Raw genomic sequence first — 19,048 nt, forward strand, 5'->3', positions numbered from 1 at the left:
TTAAGTTTTATTTATTCATCACAAGTTAGGCTTACATTAACACTGCAATGAAGTTACGGTGAAATTCCCCAGGTGCTATATAAATGCAATTGTGCCTACAAACAATACATTTTGATGAAAGAGGTGGGCAACTTTAAGAATAAGAAAGACTGATACAAAGATATGAAATAGGAGCAGAGGTAGGCCATTCAGCCCCTCGAGCCTGTTCCACCATTCAGTAAGATCATGGATGATCTGTTTTTGTTTCAAGTTCCATATTCCCATCTACCCCTGATATCCTGTGATCCCTTTGCCTAACAAGAATCAACCTACTAACACCTTTAAAATATTCAGCAACCTCTCCTCCACTACCTTCTGAGGCTGAGAGTTCCAAAGTTGTTCAGATCTTCTGAGAGAAAACATTTCTCCTCATCTCTGTCCTAAAAGGACGACCCCTAATTTTAAATCGGTGCCCCTCCAACCTCCCTTCCCCCCAGTTCTGGACTCACCCACAAGAGAAAACATCCTTTCCACATCCACCTGATCAATTCTGTTCAGCAAATTACATACTTCAATCAGGTTCACATCACTCTTCTAAGCTCCAGTGGAAACAAGCCCAGTCAGTCCGACCTTTCCTCATAAGTGGCACAGTGGTTAGCACTGCTGCCTCACAGCGCCAGGGACCTGGGTTCAATTCCAGCCTCAGATCACTGTCTGTGTGGAGTTTGCATGTTCTCCCCGTGTCTGCATGGGTTTCCTCCGGGTGCTCTGGTTTCCTCCCACGCTCCAAAGATGTGCGGGTTAGGTTGTTTGGCCATAGTAAATTGTTCCTCAGTGTCAGGGGGATCAGGAGGGTAAATACGTGGAGTTATGTGGATAGGGCATGGGTGAGATTGTTGTCGGTGCAGACTCGATGGGCCAAATAGCCTCCTTCTAAAAGTTTATTTATTAGTGTCACAAGTCTGCTTTCATTAACACTGCAATGAAGTTACTGTGAAAACCCCCTAGTCGCCACACTCCGGTGCCTGTTCGGGTACACTGAAGGAGAATTTAGCATGGCCAAAGCACCTAATCAGCACGTCTTTCAGACTGTACTTTCTTTCTGTACTGGAGTTTAGAAGAGTGAGAGGGGATCGCATAGAAACTCATGAAATTCTAACAGGGTTAGACAGGGTAGATTCAGAAAGAATGTTCCCAATGGTGGGGGAGTCCAGAACTCGGGGTCATTGTTTGAGGATAAGGGGTAAACCTTTTAGAACTGAGATGAGGAGAAATTTCTTCACCCAGGGAGTGATAAATCTACAGAATTCGCTATCACAGAAAGTAGTTTAGGCCAAAATGTTGTCAGATTTCAAGAAGAAATTAGATTTCGCTCTTGCGGCTAAAGGGATCAAGGGATATGGGAGGAAGGGGGGGGATCAGGATATTGAATTCGATGATCAGCCATGATCAAAATGAATGGCGGAGCAGGCTCGAAGGACTGAATGGCCTACTCCTGCTTCTAGTTTCTGTGTTTCTATGATTCTATGAAGGTAACATATACATTCCAGGCATGGATCGAAGGACCTGCTGAGGAATGCCCTCGCAATTTTGTGCGGCACGGTGGCACAGTGGTTAGCGCTCCTGCCTCACAGTGCCAGGGACCTGGGTTCAATTCCTAGCATGGGTCACTGTCGGTGTGGAATGTGCATGTTTTTCCCGTGTCTCCATTCCTGGAGACTCCAGCCCAGGTTTTGCAGCGTCTGGGTTTCCTCCAGATGCTCACAGGCGAAAGATGTGCGGGTTAGGTGGATCGGCCATGCTAAATTGCCCCTTAGTATCAGGGGGACTAACTAGGGTAAATGCATGGGGGTATGGGGATAGGGCCTGGGTGGGATTGTGGTCGGTGCAGACTCAATGGGCCAAATGGCCCCCTTCTGCACTGTAAGATTCTATGATTTGATTTGATTCATTATTGTCACATGTATTAACGTACAGTGAAAAGTATTGTTTCTTGCGCGCTATACAGCCAAAACATACCATTCATAGAGAAGGAAAGGAGAGGGTGCAGAATGTAGTGTTACAGTCATAGCTAGGGTGTAGAGAAAGATCAACTTAATGCAAGGTAAGTCCATTCAAAAGTCTGATAGCAGCAGGGGAGAAGCTGTTCTTGAGTCGGTTGGTACGTGACCTCAGACTTTTGTATCTTTTTCCCGAAGGAAGAAGGTGGAAGAGAGAATGTCCGGGGTGTGTGGGGTCCTTAATTATGCTGGCTGCTTTTCCGAGACAGCCGGAAGTGTAGACAGAGTCAATAGATGGGAGGCTGGTTTGCGTGATGGATTGGGCTACATTCATGAACCTTTTGTAGTTCCTTTTGGCCTTGGGCAGAGCAGGAGCCATACCAAGCTGTGATACAACCAGAAAGAATGCTTTCTATGGTGCATCTGTAAAAGTTGGTGAGAGTCGTAGCTGATTCTATGAAGACAACACATTCATTGTAGGCATGGATCTAATGTATTGCTGAGGAATGTCCTCACAATTAATTTGGAGAAAGAAAGCTAAGGGAGAACCACATTCTGCTGGACAGCTCCGGTTCCTGGAGAGTCCAGCCCAGGTTTTGCAGTGTGCAGCAGTTAGAAGTCGGCGAATGCTGAGCATTATTGGATAGTGAACTGTGTCTAAATCAAAGCTGCCTTTCTCTCTCCCTGCTCCCTCTCTCTCAGACACACACACACTCCTTCCCTCTAGTGTTTACAACGCGTTCTCTCACAGCCCAGGGTGCAGGAGGCACACAGTCACAGTGCTTGAAGGATGCTCTGATCTCAAGGAGACCGTCTTTGCAGCAAAGAGTTTTGGATCCCCATCAGACCAGGGACTGACTTCCGACCTGGATTTTCTCAAGAAAGCTCCCAGCACACAGCCCTCTGCTGCAAGCTGCAAAAAAAGAGAATTAAAACACAGAGGATAAACTTTTTTTTTCAAAAAAAGAATTTTTTTCTCCTTCAGTTACTGCTTTGACAAGATTGGCAGGAGAGGAAAGACAAGGAGAGGTATCAGGGGAAGCAGTCCACCTTTCAGATTGCGCCTGGGACCTGGAGTGGCTTTTTAAATCCTTTCTGGTTTCTCTCTCTGTCTGATCCGGAGCCGGGTTACTGGAGAAGAATCCTCTCTCTTTCAAGTTCAGAAGCTAAAGGATCTCGCCGTGTGTCTGCTGTTTTGGGGGTGACACTTTCCCCACCAGCCCCCCCTTCCCTCCCCCTTTCCCTGAACCATGGGAGAAAGTCAGTGTGCAGCCAGGGCGCACAACTTGTTCCGTGTGTTACTGCTCCCTGCTCTGGCCGCTATTGCCCAGCCTCGCTCTTCAGCAGGTAAGCAAACAGAGAGGGAGGGAGAGGGAGGGGAGACAGAGAGGGAGGGAGAGGGAGGGGAGACAGGGAGGAGGGAGAGAAAGAAGGGAGAGGGAGAAGGGAGAGATGGAGAAGGAAGAGGAGAGAGAAGGGAGAGAGAGAGAAGGGAGAGAGGAAGGGGGAGAGAGAGAAGGGAGAGGGGAGAGAGGGAGGGAGAGAGAGAGAAGAGAGGGAGGGAGTGAGAGAGAAGGGAGAGAGGGAGAGAGAGAAGGGAGAGAGGGACATAGAGAGAAAGAGAGGGAGAGAAAGGGAGAAGGAAGAGAGGGACATGGGGAGAAGGGAGAAAGATGGAGAGAGGGAGAGAAGGAGAGTGGGAGAGAGGGGGAGAGAGAGAGAAGAGAGATGGAGAAGGAGAGAGGGACGGACAGGGGAGAAGGGAGAAAGATGGAGAGAGGGAGAGTGGGGGAAAGAAAGGAAGAGAGAGAGGGAAAGAGGGACAAGAAGAGGGAGACTAGAGAACGGGAGAAACAGGGAGAGAAGGAGAGGGAGAGACTGGGAAAGAGGAGAAGGAGAGAGTAGGGTAAAGGAGAAGGAGAGAATGGGAAAGGAAGGGGAACGAGTAGAGAAAAGGAGGGAGAAAGTGAGAAGGAGGAGAGGGAGTGAGGGAGAGAGTGGAGAAGAGGAAGAAAGGGAGGGAGTATATGAGAGGAGGAAGACGGTGAGAGTGGGGAAGAAGGAGAGAAAGAGAGGGGGAGAATGGAGGGAGGGAGTGAAGGGGAGGGAAAGTGGGGGAGAGGGAGAGTTGGGAAGAGTGGGCTAGAGAAAGAGAGAGTGGGGGAGAGGCGGAAGGGGATCCCAAGCCATCCATGGGATTAGGCAAGGGGGCGACTCGGAGGGTGAAAGATCTGATACCCCTTCAGTTAGTTTGGTGCAATAGTTACGGGTCGCTGCAGATTTAGGGAGGGAAGGTTGCTAGTCAAAAGGGGGATTAGACACAGTAACATTAATGACCATTTATCTCTTTTAAAAAACTGTTTAATTGAACTAAATGCGTTAATGTGGGTGCAGCCGGTGTGCTTTGGTGGAGGAACTGATGTGAAATGTTGCCTTGTTGCTCAGGCTGTGATCATGTTGGTGCGTTTATTGTGTTGCTTTCTGGAGAAGGATTCCTGCCTTGTGTTAAACACTCATGTGTCTCAGGGGCAGTGCAGCTCCTTCTCCTTCACTCCGGGAGTTTGCTGGGGTTAAGCGATGACTGAGGGAGAGTGGACAGAGGATAGAGAATGGTGTTACTGTGATTCCGGATTCCTTGCAGAGGGATGTGGGATCTGGGGGCTGGTGGTGGAGGAAATCCCCCCAACTTTATTTGGAAATACATCTTTTATTCTCCTGTGTGGACTTCAACTTCCCATCCTCAAAAGGATCTCCAAAAGCAACTCTCCTTTTCCAAACCATTGATAACACAGTGCAGCAGGGCAGTGCATTGAAATATATACATATATAAATCCTTTCCCAATGAATCGATTACTGAAATTGTCACATTGGTGGAGGGGTTCAATTTTGCTCTGAAGTGTGTTTCTGTGCGAATACTGAGCTCCGCATGGACCCTGACAGAATTAAAGAGAACATTGTCTGTCCCAATGTGTGTGTGTGTGATTTTTGTATGTTGAAAGGTGCTGAACAGAACCTGGAGTTCAGTGGGATGGATAGATCGAATTGAATCATGCTGGGACAAGAACTTCTCCCCCCCCCCCCCCCCAACACGCCCCACAAAAAAAATAATGTGTTGGACAAAAAAAATAATGTGTTGGGCAAAAAAAAATTAACCAAACTGTTCTCCCAAGTGCCAGATCAGTTGGAGAAAATCTTGGGCGATGTATTGCGGCAAAACAACAGTCTGGCTAGTGTAGCAAGGTGGGGGAATAATAACCGCTGCAAAATCCGACAGAGGTCAGGGTGCCTTTTTCTCTCTTTCCCCCAATTCACCAAGTAGAATCAAAGGCAGCTACAGCAGTTGATGAGGCTTTATTCACCAACGGAACATGTCTGTGTGGTACGCTCAGGAGTGGGAGTGAATGAATGGCAGATATACCAACCCCAGGATCAGACTTTGAGCCTGCGGTGGTGGCGCCGCGAATGAATGAGTACACTCTACTGAGGTTGCTTATCGGGTTTTATCACGGATCCCGGTTGCTGCGGGGGGTGGGGGGAGGAGGAAGGGTGGGAGTAAGGGGGGGGGGGGGAGGTCTTCTTCTTGTCTGCAGAGTAACGAGGGAATCTTAATCTCTTCCTCCTCTCCACCCCGCCCTCCCCACTATTAAGAGAGTCAGGGACCAGCTGGAGGGATTGGATGAAGAGTGCGGGGCACTGAGCACATTGTGGAGTGCCTGTCATGCAGACTGCCAGCACTCTCTCTCTCTCTGTCCTGGGAATGGGGAGGGTTGCAAAGACAAATTAAAGTGGTATACACAGTGCTGGAACCCCAGACCCACATGCAGGCTGACCTCAAGAAATGTTTTAACCCCACCTTCCTCATTAGGGGATTTTCATAGTAACTTCATCGCAGTGTTAATGTAAGCCTACTTGTGACACTAATAAATAAACTTAAACTTAAATAAACTCCTCCCCCCCCCCATGTTTTATTAATTCATCTTGTGTTCATTGTATTGGTGGAAACTCGTTTTTTTGCATTGAATCTGTGAGTCAATTGGACCTCCTTGACTTGTGAATCATTGAGAATATCCTTCAGCAGCCTCCTTCCCCGGGTAATCCTGTATTGAAAAGCTCTGTGTATCTTTTTTTTCCCTGCCCCTCTCCCTGCGGTTATTTCACATCAGCTTGCTTTACAAAGTTTGAAAACTGTAATACAGCTACACTACACAAAGTGCCTCGGAGAGGTGTGAAGCTGCAAGCTTTCACAAGAGAACCACGAGAGACGGGCGACACGGTGGCACAGTGGTTAGCACTGCTGCCTCACAGCACCAGGGACCCGGGTTCAATTCCAGCCTTGGGTGCCTGTGGAGTTTGCACATTCTCCCCGTGTCTGCATGGGTTTCCTCCGGTTTCCTCCCATACTCAAAAGATGTGTGGGTTAGGTGGATTGGCCATGCTAAATTGCCCCTTAGTATCTCAAGATGTGCAGATTATGGGGATTAGCCATGGTAAATCATGGTAATTTAGTCCAACGTAAATAGGCAGGGATAGGGCCGGGTAAGATGCTCTGTCAGAGAGTCGGTGTAGACTGGATGGGCTGAATGGCCTCCTTCTACGCTGTAGGCATTTTATGATTTGTCATGAATTCCCCTTCAATACAAATGCCCCCAGTGGCTATATAACTTGTAGTTTAACAAAATGTGACATTGCCCCCTTTAGATAATAATGTGATGGCATTTACTTATTGTGTTATCCCACTGTTTCAAACTTCACCTTGGTTTACACAGGTTTATTGTAAACTATCTGAAGCATGCTATGGTAATGATGCTGGACTCTTGCTGGAGATGCTTGGGTTAAAGACTGAGTCGGCGACTGAATAACAGTCTTGAAAACTATGGAAGGGCTCAAAGTGGTCAATGTACACACAATGTTTCCAATTGTCAGGAAATCCAGTTCCTGAAATATCTTCACCCAGAGAGGACATGTGGAACTCACTACCACAAGGGTCAGTTGAGGTATTACCTGGGTGAGTTTAAGAGGAAGCTAGATAAGTACGAGGGAGAAAGGAATAGGAGGTTACGCTGATTGAGTGAGATGAAGATGGGTGAGAGGAGGCTCGTGTGGAGCAGAAACAGAGATGGGGCGAATGGCCTGTTTGTGTACCACAGATTCAATGTAATGAGTAAATTGTGCTGTACTTTCCCAATGCACAAATTCCACAAATTTCTGTTTATTATTTTATGCAGGAGCAATAACATTTAAGACAAGTTATTTCATCATAAGCAAAGTCTTTGCAAATGCAAAGCAGCACAGAATGTGTGTGTATGTGTGTGTGTAAATGTGTGTGTATGTGTGTGTGTAAATGTGTGTGTGCATATGTGGTGTGTGTGGGTGCGTCAGTGTGAGGATGTTTGATGTGTGAGTGGGTGTGTGATGTACAAGTGGATGTGGCCGGTGTGTTTTGTGTGTGTGTATCTGTGGGTGGGTGCTTTTGGTGTGTGAATGTGTGCCTTAATGGGTGTATATGTGTGGTTTGGTTTATGTGTGGTATACGTTTGCCTTGTATGTGTAAGTGTGTGTGTGTGTGGGTGGGTGTATTTTGGTATGTGGTTTGTGTGTATGTTTATATGTGCGTGAGGTTTTATCAGAGTATGTGAATGTGTTTATGTGTGTGAGTGTACCTGGGGGTCGGTTTAGCTCAGTTGACTGGGCAGCTGGTTCATGATGCAGAGTGATGTCAACAGCACGGGTTCAATTCCCGTACCAGATGAGGTTATTCACGAAGGCCCCGCCTTCTCAATCTTGCCCCTCGCCTGAGGTGTGGTGATCCTCAGGTTAAATCACTACCAGTCACAGCCTATGGTCATCAGGGTGTAGTGGGTGGTAGTGTGTGTGTGTGTGTGGGTGTGTATATTTTTTATATGTGTGAGTTAGTTTGTATATGGGTGTGTACATTTTGTACACGTGTTGTATGTGGGTATGTGTATGGTTGTCTGTGGTGTGTTGTTTGTGTGTGGGTGTGTATGTGGGTGTGTGTGTGTACATGTGTGTGTGGCTATGTGTATGTGTGTATATTTTTTATAGGTATGAGTTAGTTTGTGTAAAGGCGCGTGTGTTGTGTGTGGCCATGTGTGTGTTGGTGTCTGTGTGTGTATGTGTGTTGGTAGGTGTGTGTACGTGTGTGGGGGTGTGTGTGTGTGTGTGTGTGTGGGTAGTGTGTGGATGGCTGGGTGGATGTGTGTGTGGGTATGTGTGTATGTGTTTCGGTGGGTGTGTGTGCGTGTGTGTATGTGTATTGGTGGGAGGAGGTGTGTGTGAGTATGTGTATTGGTGGGTGTGTGTGGGTGTGTGTGTGTGGGTATGTATGTGGGTGGGTGTGTGTGTGGATGTGTGTGTGGGTATGTATGTGGGTGGGTGGGTGTGTATGTGGGTATGCATATGGATGGGTGTGTGCGTGGGTACATGTGTATGTGTGTTGTGGGTGTGTGTGTGTGCGGGTGGGTGGTGTGTGTGTGTGGGTATGTGTGTGAGTGGGTATGTGTGGGTGGGTGTGTGTGTAGGTGGGTGGGTGGTGTGTGTGTGGGTATGTGTGCATGTGTGTCATGGGTGTGTGGGATGTGTGCATGGGGTATGTGTGCGTGTGGGTATGTGTGTGTGTGGGGGTATGTGTGTGTGGGTGGGTGGTGTGCGTGTGGGTATGTGTGCGTGTTGGGGTATGTGTGTATGGGGGGTATATGTGTGTGGGTGGGTGGTGTGTGTGTGGGTATGTGTGCGTGTGGGTATGTGTGCGTGTGGGGGTATGTGTGTGTGGGTGGGTGGTGTGCGTGTGGGTATGTGTGTGTGGGTGGATGGATGGGTGGGTATGTGTGTGTGTGGGTGGGTGGTGGGTGGGTGTGTATCCATTAGGCTTTCATTCTGAGAGTGTGAAGTAGAAAAAATTGCCCAGCCTTGGATTTGCTGAAAAATCATGTCAGTAAGGTTGTAATGTGGTAACTCCAGACAATGGAGGGACGATTCATTGGATTAAGTTTGAGGTTTCCCAGCCCATACTAGTATTTCAATCCCCTTAGCTCCTCCTAATGTAATCAAGTGGTGATCTGATCATTTCACCGAGGATTTACAACAAAAAAAACCTCGTGGAGAAGGATGAAATGACGTCATTCGATTGGAAATATGTAAAAAATGTATTTACACATAACAGATATTGGAGCTAAAGGTGAACAAATATTTGTCTTGACTGGCTGTCAGAGCCATCGAGCTCTCGTGGTTTGTATATCTGGCATTATGAATGTTGATTTTTTTTGGAGTGTCTTTTACCATTATTCTTCCTGTATTTTCAATAGATTAGTGCAGTGTAATGTTAGCTTTTGTCTACATGGTAGTTCTAGCCCCAGGGGCAGTAATGAACTCTTCATAGAATCAGGCAGCACGGAAGGAGATGATTTGGCCCATCATACGCACCTCCAGCAGCTCTTTGAATGATTTGCTCAACATCTTAACCCTTTCCCCATTACCCTGCAAATTCCTCCTTTCCCAGTGTACATCAATAACACTCATTAAGCAGCGTTATCTGGCTGTTTCACTCTTTGTTTTGACACCTAATGCTGACGTTATGCCATGGAAACACCTTACTTTTGTTTGACAAATGACGATGTGCTCTTTGCCTCTTGGTGAAGAAGCTCCAACACCTAAAGTTTATTTATTAGTGTCGCAAGTAGGCTGACATTAACACCGCAGTCAAGTGACGGTGAAAATCCCCCAGTCGCCACACTCCAGCGCCTGTTCGGGTATACTGAGGGAGAATTTAGCATGGCCAATCCACCTAACCAGCGCGTCTTTCGGACTGTGGGAGGAAACCGAAGCACCCGGAGGAAACCCATGCAGACACGGGGAGAACGTGCAAACTCCACACGGACAGTGACCCAAGCCGGGAATCGAACCCTGGTATGTGGCGCTGTGAGGCAGCAGTGCTAACCACTCAAGAACAGTTTCTTCCCTGCTGTTGTCAGACTTTTGAATGGACCTACCTTGCATTAAGTTGATCTTTCTCTACAGCCTAACTATCACTGTAACACTACATTCTGCACTCTCTCGTTTCCTTCTCTATGAACGGTATGCTTTGTCTGTATAGCGCGCAAGAAACAATACTTTTCACTGTATGTTAATACATGTGACAATAATAAATCAAATCAAATCAAATCACTCTGCCACCATGCCTGCCCTGTATGTCTGACTTTAATGTGGGGAGGTAGTTTACCTGAATAGATCCTTTAACAGCCTGTGCATGCTGAATAAGGAAGGCATGGGAGTTTTTAATTCCACGGTTTATAGCTGCGTTGTGTCTCTTGTTATCCTGTTCATGTTTACCAGCTGCTGGATTGATTGTTAAGTTGATTCAGTGAGTTAATTTTAAAATCATTTTCTCTTTTCGACAGTTCATACTGAGGTTCCCGAATTTCAAAATGTTGATAATATCCACATGAGGGAGACTATCACTTTAATCCTGACCACTGAGGTTCTTAACTCTCCAGGGACTTAATCAGGCTAATGATAGTGTCATGGGTGACAAGGGAGGATCGTCAGTGATTGATGAATCAGAACACTATTGATTATTAAACCCTTAATCAAATAATCATTGTCAGGACCCAAGTTTTACAAAAATGCTGTTAATCCAATCAACTCACTGACAGTAAGTACTGTAGTTAATGGCCTGTGATAATTCAGATCCATAGGCCAGACCTGGTGCGCAGAAAAGCTAAGCAATGGGTCACACTAAATCATTTGTCTGAATTGTAGTAACCCCCCCCCCTTCCATTCATGAGCTGCCACATCTAATGTTTTCACCCCTTCCCCTCATTGTTAAATATTCCACAGCTCACACGAAAACCCAGACTGCCCCGCTCACAGCCAAGTGAGAGCAGTCACGTCCAAAAAGAGCGAAAGTTAATTAAAACTAATTAAAAAGTGGAATGCCAACAGCCCCTCGTGTCTAGCCAATGCTTTCATTCCACCGCGGACAAGCTATCAGTGAATTGTATCATCTCGTTCAATGTTTGCAGTCCATTAGCCGGGCCCTGTTTAGATAAGAAGTCAGGATATTTCACTTAAGTGTAATTTAAAACAAACCTCTGTTACAGCTGGGCTGACCAAAATGCCTTAATCTGTTTAAGATCGCAGGAAGGGAGAAGGCTGCCTGACCCTTCTCGCGCAGATGAAAGCTAGGCAGTTTTGAATAGAGATGCCAGGGCGGGAGTTGGTGCGAAGGGTGGCAGGGTGGGGGTGGGGAAGAGTTGTGAATTAATCTGACCATTTGAAATGGGGTGGGTGCATTACTGCAGCATCCCGAGCTTTATCACAGCCAGACCCCGCGGTACGACCCAGGGCAGGAGGTCCCAGTGAATGGTCAATTGCACATTACCCCAGAGTGTTGCACATCCATAATTGTCACTTTACTTCCCTTTAAGACTCAGACTGCTTTTGTTTTGTTTCTGTGTTTCTCCCCGTCCCTGTCCTCCCCTGTCACCCTATATCAGCAGCTGAGACAAGAGCACAAGGGCAATTTTACTCTAACTCGCCCATCAAGGAAACTAATGGGATTAAGTGCAATGCCATTTGTTCACTATGCCTGTATACCACTCTCTTTTGATTTGATTTGATTTGATTTGATTTATTATTGTCACATGTATTAACATACAGTGAAAAGTATTGTTTCTTGCGCTACACAGACAAAGCATACCGTTCATGGAGAAGGAAACAAGAGAGTACAGAATGTAGTGTTACAGTCATAGCTAGGGTGCAGAGAAAGATCAACTTAATGCGAGGTAAGTCCATTCAAAAGTCTGACAGCAGCAAGGAAGAAGCTGTTCTTGAGTCTGTTGGTACGTGACCTCAGACTTTTGAATCCTTTTCCCAATGGAGGAAGGTGGAAGAGAGAATGTCCGGGGTGCGTGGGGTCCTTAATTATGCTGGCTGCTTTGCCGAAGCAGCGGGAAGTGTAGACAGAGTCAATGGATGGGAGGCTGGTTTGCGTGATGGACTGGGCTACATTCACGACCTTTTGTAGTTTCTTGCGGTCTTGGGCAGAGCAGGAGCCATACCAAGCTGTGATGCAACCAGAAAGAATGCTTTCTATGGTGAGAGTCATAGCTGACATGCCGAATTTCCAAATGACTGAACATGTATGTAAATTTCAACGCAGGTTAAACACCAAAAAGTGGAAAAGTTTATGGCACAGAATTCAGCCCATCGTATTTTGAATGAATTTGACTTGGTTGCAGGAACCTGTGCTAGTTTCTAGCCTGAGTGCCACATGGTAATAGTGTGACTGATTATTGAAATTATGGAAATGAAATATTTGGATAGTGGGGTGGGGGGGGTAATGCTGAGATACAATGGACCTTTTGAGAAGTGGCAAAAACCTCAGTCCTTTTTAATAGATTGTGACAGTGTGGCACGGTGGCACAGTAGTTAGCACTGCTGCCTCACAGCGCCAGGGACCCGGGTTCCATTCCCGGCTTGGGTCACTGTCTGTGCGGAGTTTTCACGTTCTCCCTGCGTCTGCATGGGTTTCCTCCGGGTGCTCCAGTTTCCTCCCATAGTCCAAAAGGCATGCTGGTTATGTGCATTGGCCGTGCTAAATTCTCCCTCAGTGTACCCGAAAGAAGCCTGCGTGTGGCGACTAGGGAATTTTCACAGTAACTTCATTGCAGTGTTAATATAAGACTACTTGTGACACAATAGATAAACATTAAATGTCACAATCCCATAGCCTCTTTGTTAATCATAGAATCTTTACAGTGCAGAAGAAGGCACCCTCTCCTTTCCTCTGCACTCTCTCTTTTCCTTCTCTATGAACGGTATGCTTTGTCTGTATAGCGCACAAGAAACAATACTTTTCACTGTATACTAATATTTGACAATAATTCAAATCAAGCCAAATCGAAGGCCATTTGGCCCATTGAGTCTGCACCGACCCTCTGACAGAGCATCTTACCAAGACCATCCCCACCCTATCCCCATATATTTGCCCTTGACCTACACATCTTGGGACACTAAGGAGCAACTTAGCACGGCCAATCCACCTAACCTGCACATCTTTGGACTGTGGGAGGAAACAGGAGCACCCGGAGGAAACCCACGCAGACACGGTGAGAACGTGCAGACTCCGCACAGACAGTGACCCAAGGCCAGAATAGAACCTGGGTCCTGTACACATCCATGCCTTCTCGCAAAGAGGATTAGATTGAGAAATTCCCATCTCTTTCAAATGGAGAATTGATGATACAATTACAGTGTCCCTGATGGAAAGAAAAAAATCGAATGGAGTATCAGTGATATTATTTTTAATTCGCATGATAAAGGACTGTCCTTGGAGAAAGATGTGGGGGGGCTTCATATTTATATGAATCCAGGTGTATATGAATCTCCCCTATCTCAATCTCAATGTCTATTGCTATCTATAAATTCCTCCATGAATTTCCGTATCTTGCTTTCCTCACAGGTGAATAAAAATAGGCATCAAGGTTGCTTTTGGGACATTGTGAGATTAAGAAAAATAATTTCCTTTGTCTCTTTGTGAGAAAGATGATGAACTATAGCAGGCACGCTCCTCGAGAAATAGAATCAGTTTGGTTTAACTCCCTGTCACCCCTTATCAACCGAAGTTTGACATAAAACATTCAAATCAAATAAATGGAAACAAAAGCCATACCTGCTATTATGCAAGCTGTCAGTAAAAATGAATTGAATGATGTTGAAGTTAAAAACAATGGACAGGTATTTTACAACAGATTTGTAAAAATGACTTGTGAAGTTTAAAAATGAATATATGAGTGTCAGATGGCTCTGTCAATTGGGTGTTAGGTTTGTATCCATCAGCATTCACTGAGCCTTCCGAGGCAGATAAAATGAATGTTTTATCTTGGGATGGAGAGAGGAATCAGGAGACGGTGTTCATTGTTTGCCGTTTTGTCACGCTACTTAGCTTCGGACACTCCTGGCCATTTGATAATGGCAACAAGAATCAGCAGTGTGCCCCGTGGAGGTGCATGTCTAATGAAGACCCACTGATGGAGAGACCAGAGAAGCCCCGCGATTGTTCTCCTCAGAGCAGAGAAGGTTAAGGGCGAGATTTGGCAGAGGCGTTCAAAACGACAAAGTGGTCATGTCAGTAAGGAGGAAGTGGATCAGCAGCCAGAGGGGAGAAAGGATTGAAGATAATTGACGGGAGAACAAGTGGAGGAGATGAGGAGAGTTCTTTTTTAACAAGGCAAGTGAGATTTAGCCTGGAAAGGCTGTGGCAGCAGAATGAACACTTTCCAAAGAGAATCGGATGCAAAGTTGAAAATAATAGTCACAGTATCCCTACAGTGCATAATGAGACCATTTGGCCCATCATGTGTCTGCACCTACTCTCAGGCAGACATTTTTACCCAAGGCCTATCCCGTATCCCTGCGTATTTACCCCACTAATCCCCCTAACCTACATATCTTGAGATACTAAGGGGCAATTTAGCATGGCCAATTCACCTAACCTGCACCTCTTTGCAGTGTGGGAGGAAACCGGAGGAAACCCATGCAGACACGGGGAGAACATGCAGACTCCACACAGACAGTGACCCAAGCCAGGAATTGAACCCGGGTCCCTGACATTGTGAGGCAGAAGTTCTAACCCCTGTGCCACTGTACTACCGAAAAGGGAAAAAAAAAATGTTAACTGGGAAAAAACAGAGGAGAATGGGTCTAAATAGATATCATAGAAACTTTATCATAGAATCCTACAGTGCAGAAGGAGGCCATTCGGCCCATCGAGTCTGCACCAACAACAATCCCACCCAGGCCCTATCCCCCATAACCCCATGCATTTACCCTAGCTAGTCCCCCTGACACTAAGTGTCAATTTAGCATGGCCAATCCACCAGACTGAAACATGTTTGGAGTGTGGGAGGAAACCGGAGCACCCGGAGGAAACCCATGCAGACACGGGGAGAATGTACAGACTCCGCACAGACAGTGACCCAAGCCGGGAATCGAACCCGGGTTCCTGGCATTGTGAGGCAGCAGTGCTAACCACTGTGCCACCATGCCACCCTCTCTTGCAAAGAGTCAACATGCACGATTAGACTCCTTCTGTGATGTCAGATGAGTTCCAGTCGCTCAGATATTGAAGTGAAAGTTACCCAGCGCCTGCCAATTCAAACAGTAATTGTTTCATTGCCATGAATTCTAAATAATTTGCTCTCTCCGTTGGAATCTGCACATTTTATCTCAGGCCATTTAAAAACAAACAGCAGTCCACCCAATTGGAACAAACCCGCCTGAAACTGTCAGCACAACCTGCTGATTAAAGCCTTAATCTGACATTTCACGTTGAATATTCTTTAACCAAGCTAACCCCCGGCGCGCCGTGCTGTCTCTTGCTGTGTCTGCTCCCCCTCTTAACAATCAGTACCCACCTCTTAACGATCAGTAGCCGTTTCAGACGATCACTCACTCCCACCCAACCTTGCTAGAGATTCTAAAGAAAGATCAGATGCCTTCCTTCCTCATCTTCACCTGATGCAGTAATAAACCTGCAGAGTGGCTGTGTCGATAGTCAAGTAACAAAATCCTGGAGAGGAGACCAACAAAGGTTCACTGGTTTGACTCCTGGGATGAGACGGTTAGTCCTGTGAAGAGAGATTGAGCTGAGTGGACCTACATTTTCTGGAGTTTAACTGGATAAGAGGTAATCTCATTGATATATATAAATATATATATATGTTATGCAATACTTAAAGTGCTTGACAGGTAGATGTTGAGAGGCTGTTTCCTGGTTGGATGGGCCATAATTAGCGGTCATATTCACAGGATAAGGAATCAGCTGCTTAGGACTGAGACAAAGAGAAATGTATTCTCTCAGGCGTTTGTGAATCTTTGGCATTCTCTGCTCCAGATGCTCAGTCGATGAATGTATTCAAGACTGAGATCAGCAGATATTTGGGAATGGTGACCTATGGGAGGGAATTTTCCCGTCCTGTCCGCCATGGGAATCGTAGTGGATGGACCATGCACTACATTGACCTTGGGCGGGATTTTCCAGTTTTGGGGCGAGTGTGGCTGGAAAATCCCGCCCCTGAGGTTGAGTGGTAAGGGATCAGCCATGATCCTGTGACTGGTGGAGTAGGCTCAAGGGGCTTTATGGCTTATTCCTATTTCTTAATAATCCTGAGTTCTTACGAGAGGAAAATAGCAATTCAAAATTTGTGAAGGGTTTAAAATCTTAAACAAAACATAAATCATGTTGGCCTACTTTTGTTTCCTTCAACTAATCAATGTATGAACCTTCGTGTTCGGATCGTGATGGTCTCTTGCTTTTACAGGTTAGTCTAACGTCCTGGGTCGGAATCCAGCCATAAATTTATTTCATTTGTTTTATTCATTCGTGGCACATGAGCGTCGCTAGTTGGCCAGCATTTATTGCCCATCCCTAGTCACCCTTGGAGGGCAGTTGAGAGTCAACCACATTGCTGTGGCTCTGGAGTCACGTGTAGGCCAGACCAGGTAAGGACAGCAGATTTCCTTCCCTAAAGGGCATTAGTGAACCAGATGGGTTTTTACAACAATTGACAATGGTTTCATGGTCACCAGTAGATTCTTAATTCCAGATATTTTTTACTGAATTCAAATTCCGCCCTCTGCCGTGGCGGGATTCGAACCCGGGTCCCCAGAACATTAGCTGAGTTTCTGGATTAATAGTCTAGCGATAATACCACTAAGACATCTAGTTCAAATGCTTCACAATATCAGATTTGAGCTTGGGTCTTGAGATACGCAGGACTCCTTCTCATTAAAATACCATGGTGACAGGACATGCACCCAACGGCCTCTTGCACGATTCCACATGCTTCTGGTTCAGGCGTGTGCAAGCCCGGGTAACGTAAAACCCCTTTCGGAAAAAAAGTGCCCAAATTCCACTTCATTCAATGTAGAGATCTCGGGTAATTCCAGGGTTTGTAGAGAAGGAGAGTGAGAGACTCGAGGAGAGATGAGCAAGCAGTTTAAGTGAAATGATTGTATTTCTGAGTGTTGTCAGTGAGTGGATGTGCATCAGTGATGTGACATCAACAGGTTTCTCCCATTATATTTCAATCAAATTCTGAGCCTTTTATATATCAATATATTCATAGGATCATAGAATCCCTACAGTGGAGAAGGAGGCCTTTCAGCCCATCGAGCCTGCACCTACAACAATCCCACCCAGGCCCTATCCCTAAGTACTTATCCTAGTCCCCCTGATACTAAGGCGCAATTTAGCATGGCCAGTCAACCTAACCCGCACATCTTTGGACTGTGGGAGGAAACTGGAGCACCCGGAGGAAACCCACGCAGACACAGGGAGAACGTGCAAACTCCACACACACACACAGTCACCCGAGACCAGCATTGAACCTGGGTCACTGGCACTGTGAGGCAGCAGTGCTAACCACTGTGCCACAGTGCTGCCCTATTAGTTTAAAGAGAAACATGAATGACTACAACTTGCATTGATATCGTGTTTTTAATGCAGTTAAATGTCCCAAGGTGCTTCACAGCATCTTTATCAGAAATATTCTGATACTGAACCACATGAGGAGATATTTGGCCACTCGGAGGAGTGGGGGGTCATTTGGATTCAAAACATTAACTGTGTTTAACTCTCCACAGATGTTGCCAGACCTGCTGAGTTTGTCCAGCATTTTCTTACTTTATTTCAGATTTCCAGCATCCACAGTGTTTGGATTTTATGATCATGAGGAGATGTTAGGTCAGGCGATCAAAAGTTTGGTCAAGGAGGTAGTTTTTAAGGAGCGCCTTAAAGGGGGAAAGCAAAGTGGGGAATTTAGGGAGCAGATTCCAGAGCTTAGGGCCTGGGCAGCTAAAGGCACTCCGCCAAAGGTGGAACAGGGAAGTGCAAAAAGTCGGAAATGGAGAGGCGCTGAGATGGTTGCAAGGCCGAAGGAGATTACTGAGAACGTCTTTATTCATTCATGGGATGTGGGCGTCGCTGGCTGGACCAGCATTTATTGCCCATCCCTAATTGTCCTTGAGAAAGTTGTGATGAGCTGCCTTCTTGAACCGCTACAGCCAATGTGGGGGAGGGTAAGAGCTTGGAAACATTTGAAAACGAGGGTGAGATTTGTAAACTTGAGTTGATGCTTGACTGGGAGCCAGTGCTGGTCAATGAGAACAGAAATGATGGGAAATGACGGCGGTATGGTGGCACAGTGGTTAGCACTGCTGCCTCACAGCGCCAAGGACCTGGGTTCAATCCTGGTCTCGGGTCACTGTCTGTGTGGAGTTTGCACATTCTCCCCATATCTCTGTAGGTTTCCTCCGGGTGCTCCGGTTTCCTCCCACAGTCCAAAAGTGTGCGGGTCAGGTGGATTGGCCATATTAAATTAATCAGGGGGATTAGCAGTGTAAATATGAAGGGTTACGGGAATAGGGCCTGGGTAGGATTGTGGTCGGTGCAGACTCGATGGCCCGAATGGCCTCTTTCTGCACTGTAGGGATTCTCTGATTAAACGGGGTTGGGTGTGAGTCGGGACAAAGATGACCACAAGTTAAAGGAAGATGGGAGGACATTGGAATGGTCAAGTCTAGAAGTAGCAGGGTGGCTTCTTCCCTCAGATAACCGGATGAGGGGGAAAGGAATAGAGGAATAAGTTGATAGGGTGGGATGAAGACGGGGTGGAAGGATGCTCGAGTGGAGCATGGACTTGTCGGGCTGAATGACCTGCTTCTGTGCTCTAGACTTTCTGGAATATTTTGGTTATTCTTATTTATTGAGTGCATTTCTGATCACTGGGTAGGTCAGGAAACAAGATGACTTGAGACAACTCATAAAATTGAAGGAATGCACACCTTCAGAATGTATAACTGGTGCTGCCTTTCTTAAAGACGAGGGCCAGGGAGACGTCCTCTTGAGTTTCATTAAAAGGAGCAACTTGTGCCCTCTAGTGTTTGAGGTTATGTCGCTGTGGCAGAGTGATAAGACACCAGAGCAGACAGTAACTCTTCCCCTTTACCCAACCCTGCCTTATGCTGGAAATGTGCCGGCTAATTACTGT

General features: G+C 46.4%; 1 protein-coding gene across 1 annotated transcript in view; it reads left to right on the forward strand.

The window, feature by feature from the left end:
• Nucleotides 1-3,229: 3,229 nt before the first annotated feature.
• Nucleotides 3,230-19,048, forward strand: part of LOC144501431 (netrin receptor UNC5C-like) — a 354,204-nt gene continuing 338,385 nt past the window's right edge. Inside the window, exon 1 of the mRNA XM_078225178.1 lies at nt 3,230-3,326. Within this exon, the coding sequence (XP_078081304.1) occupies nt 3,230-3,326 (97 nt within the window). The remainder of the gene's footprint in view (nt 3,327-19,048) is intronic.

This window comes from Mustelus asterias, chromosome 1 (assembly GCF_964213995.1).
Source record: "Mustelus asterias chromosome 1, sMusAst1.hap1.1, whole genome shotgun sequence".
Classification (NCBI taxonomy): domain Eukaryota; kingdom Metazoa; phylum Chordata; class Chondrichthyes; order Carcharhiniformes; family Triakidae; genus Mustelus; species Mustelus asterias.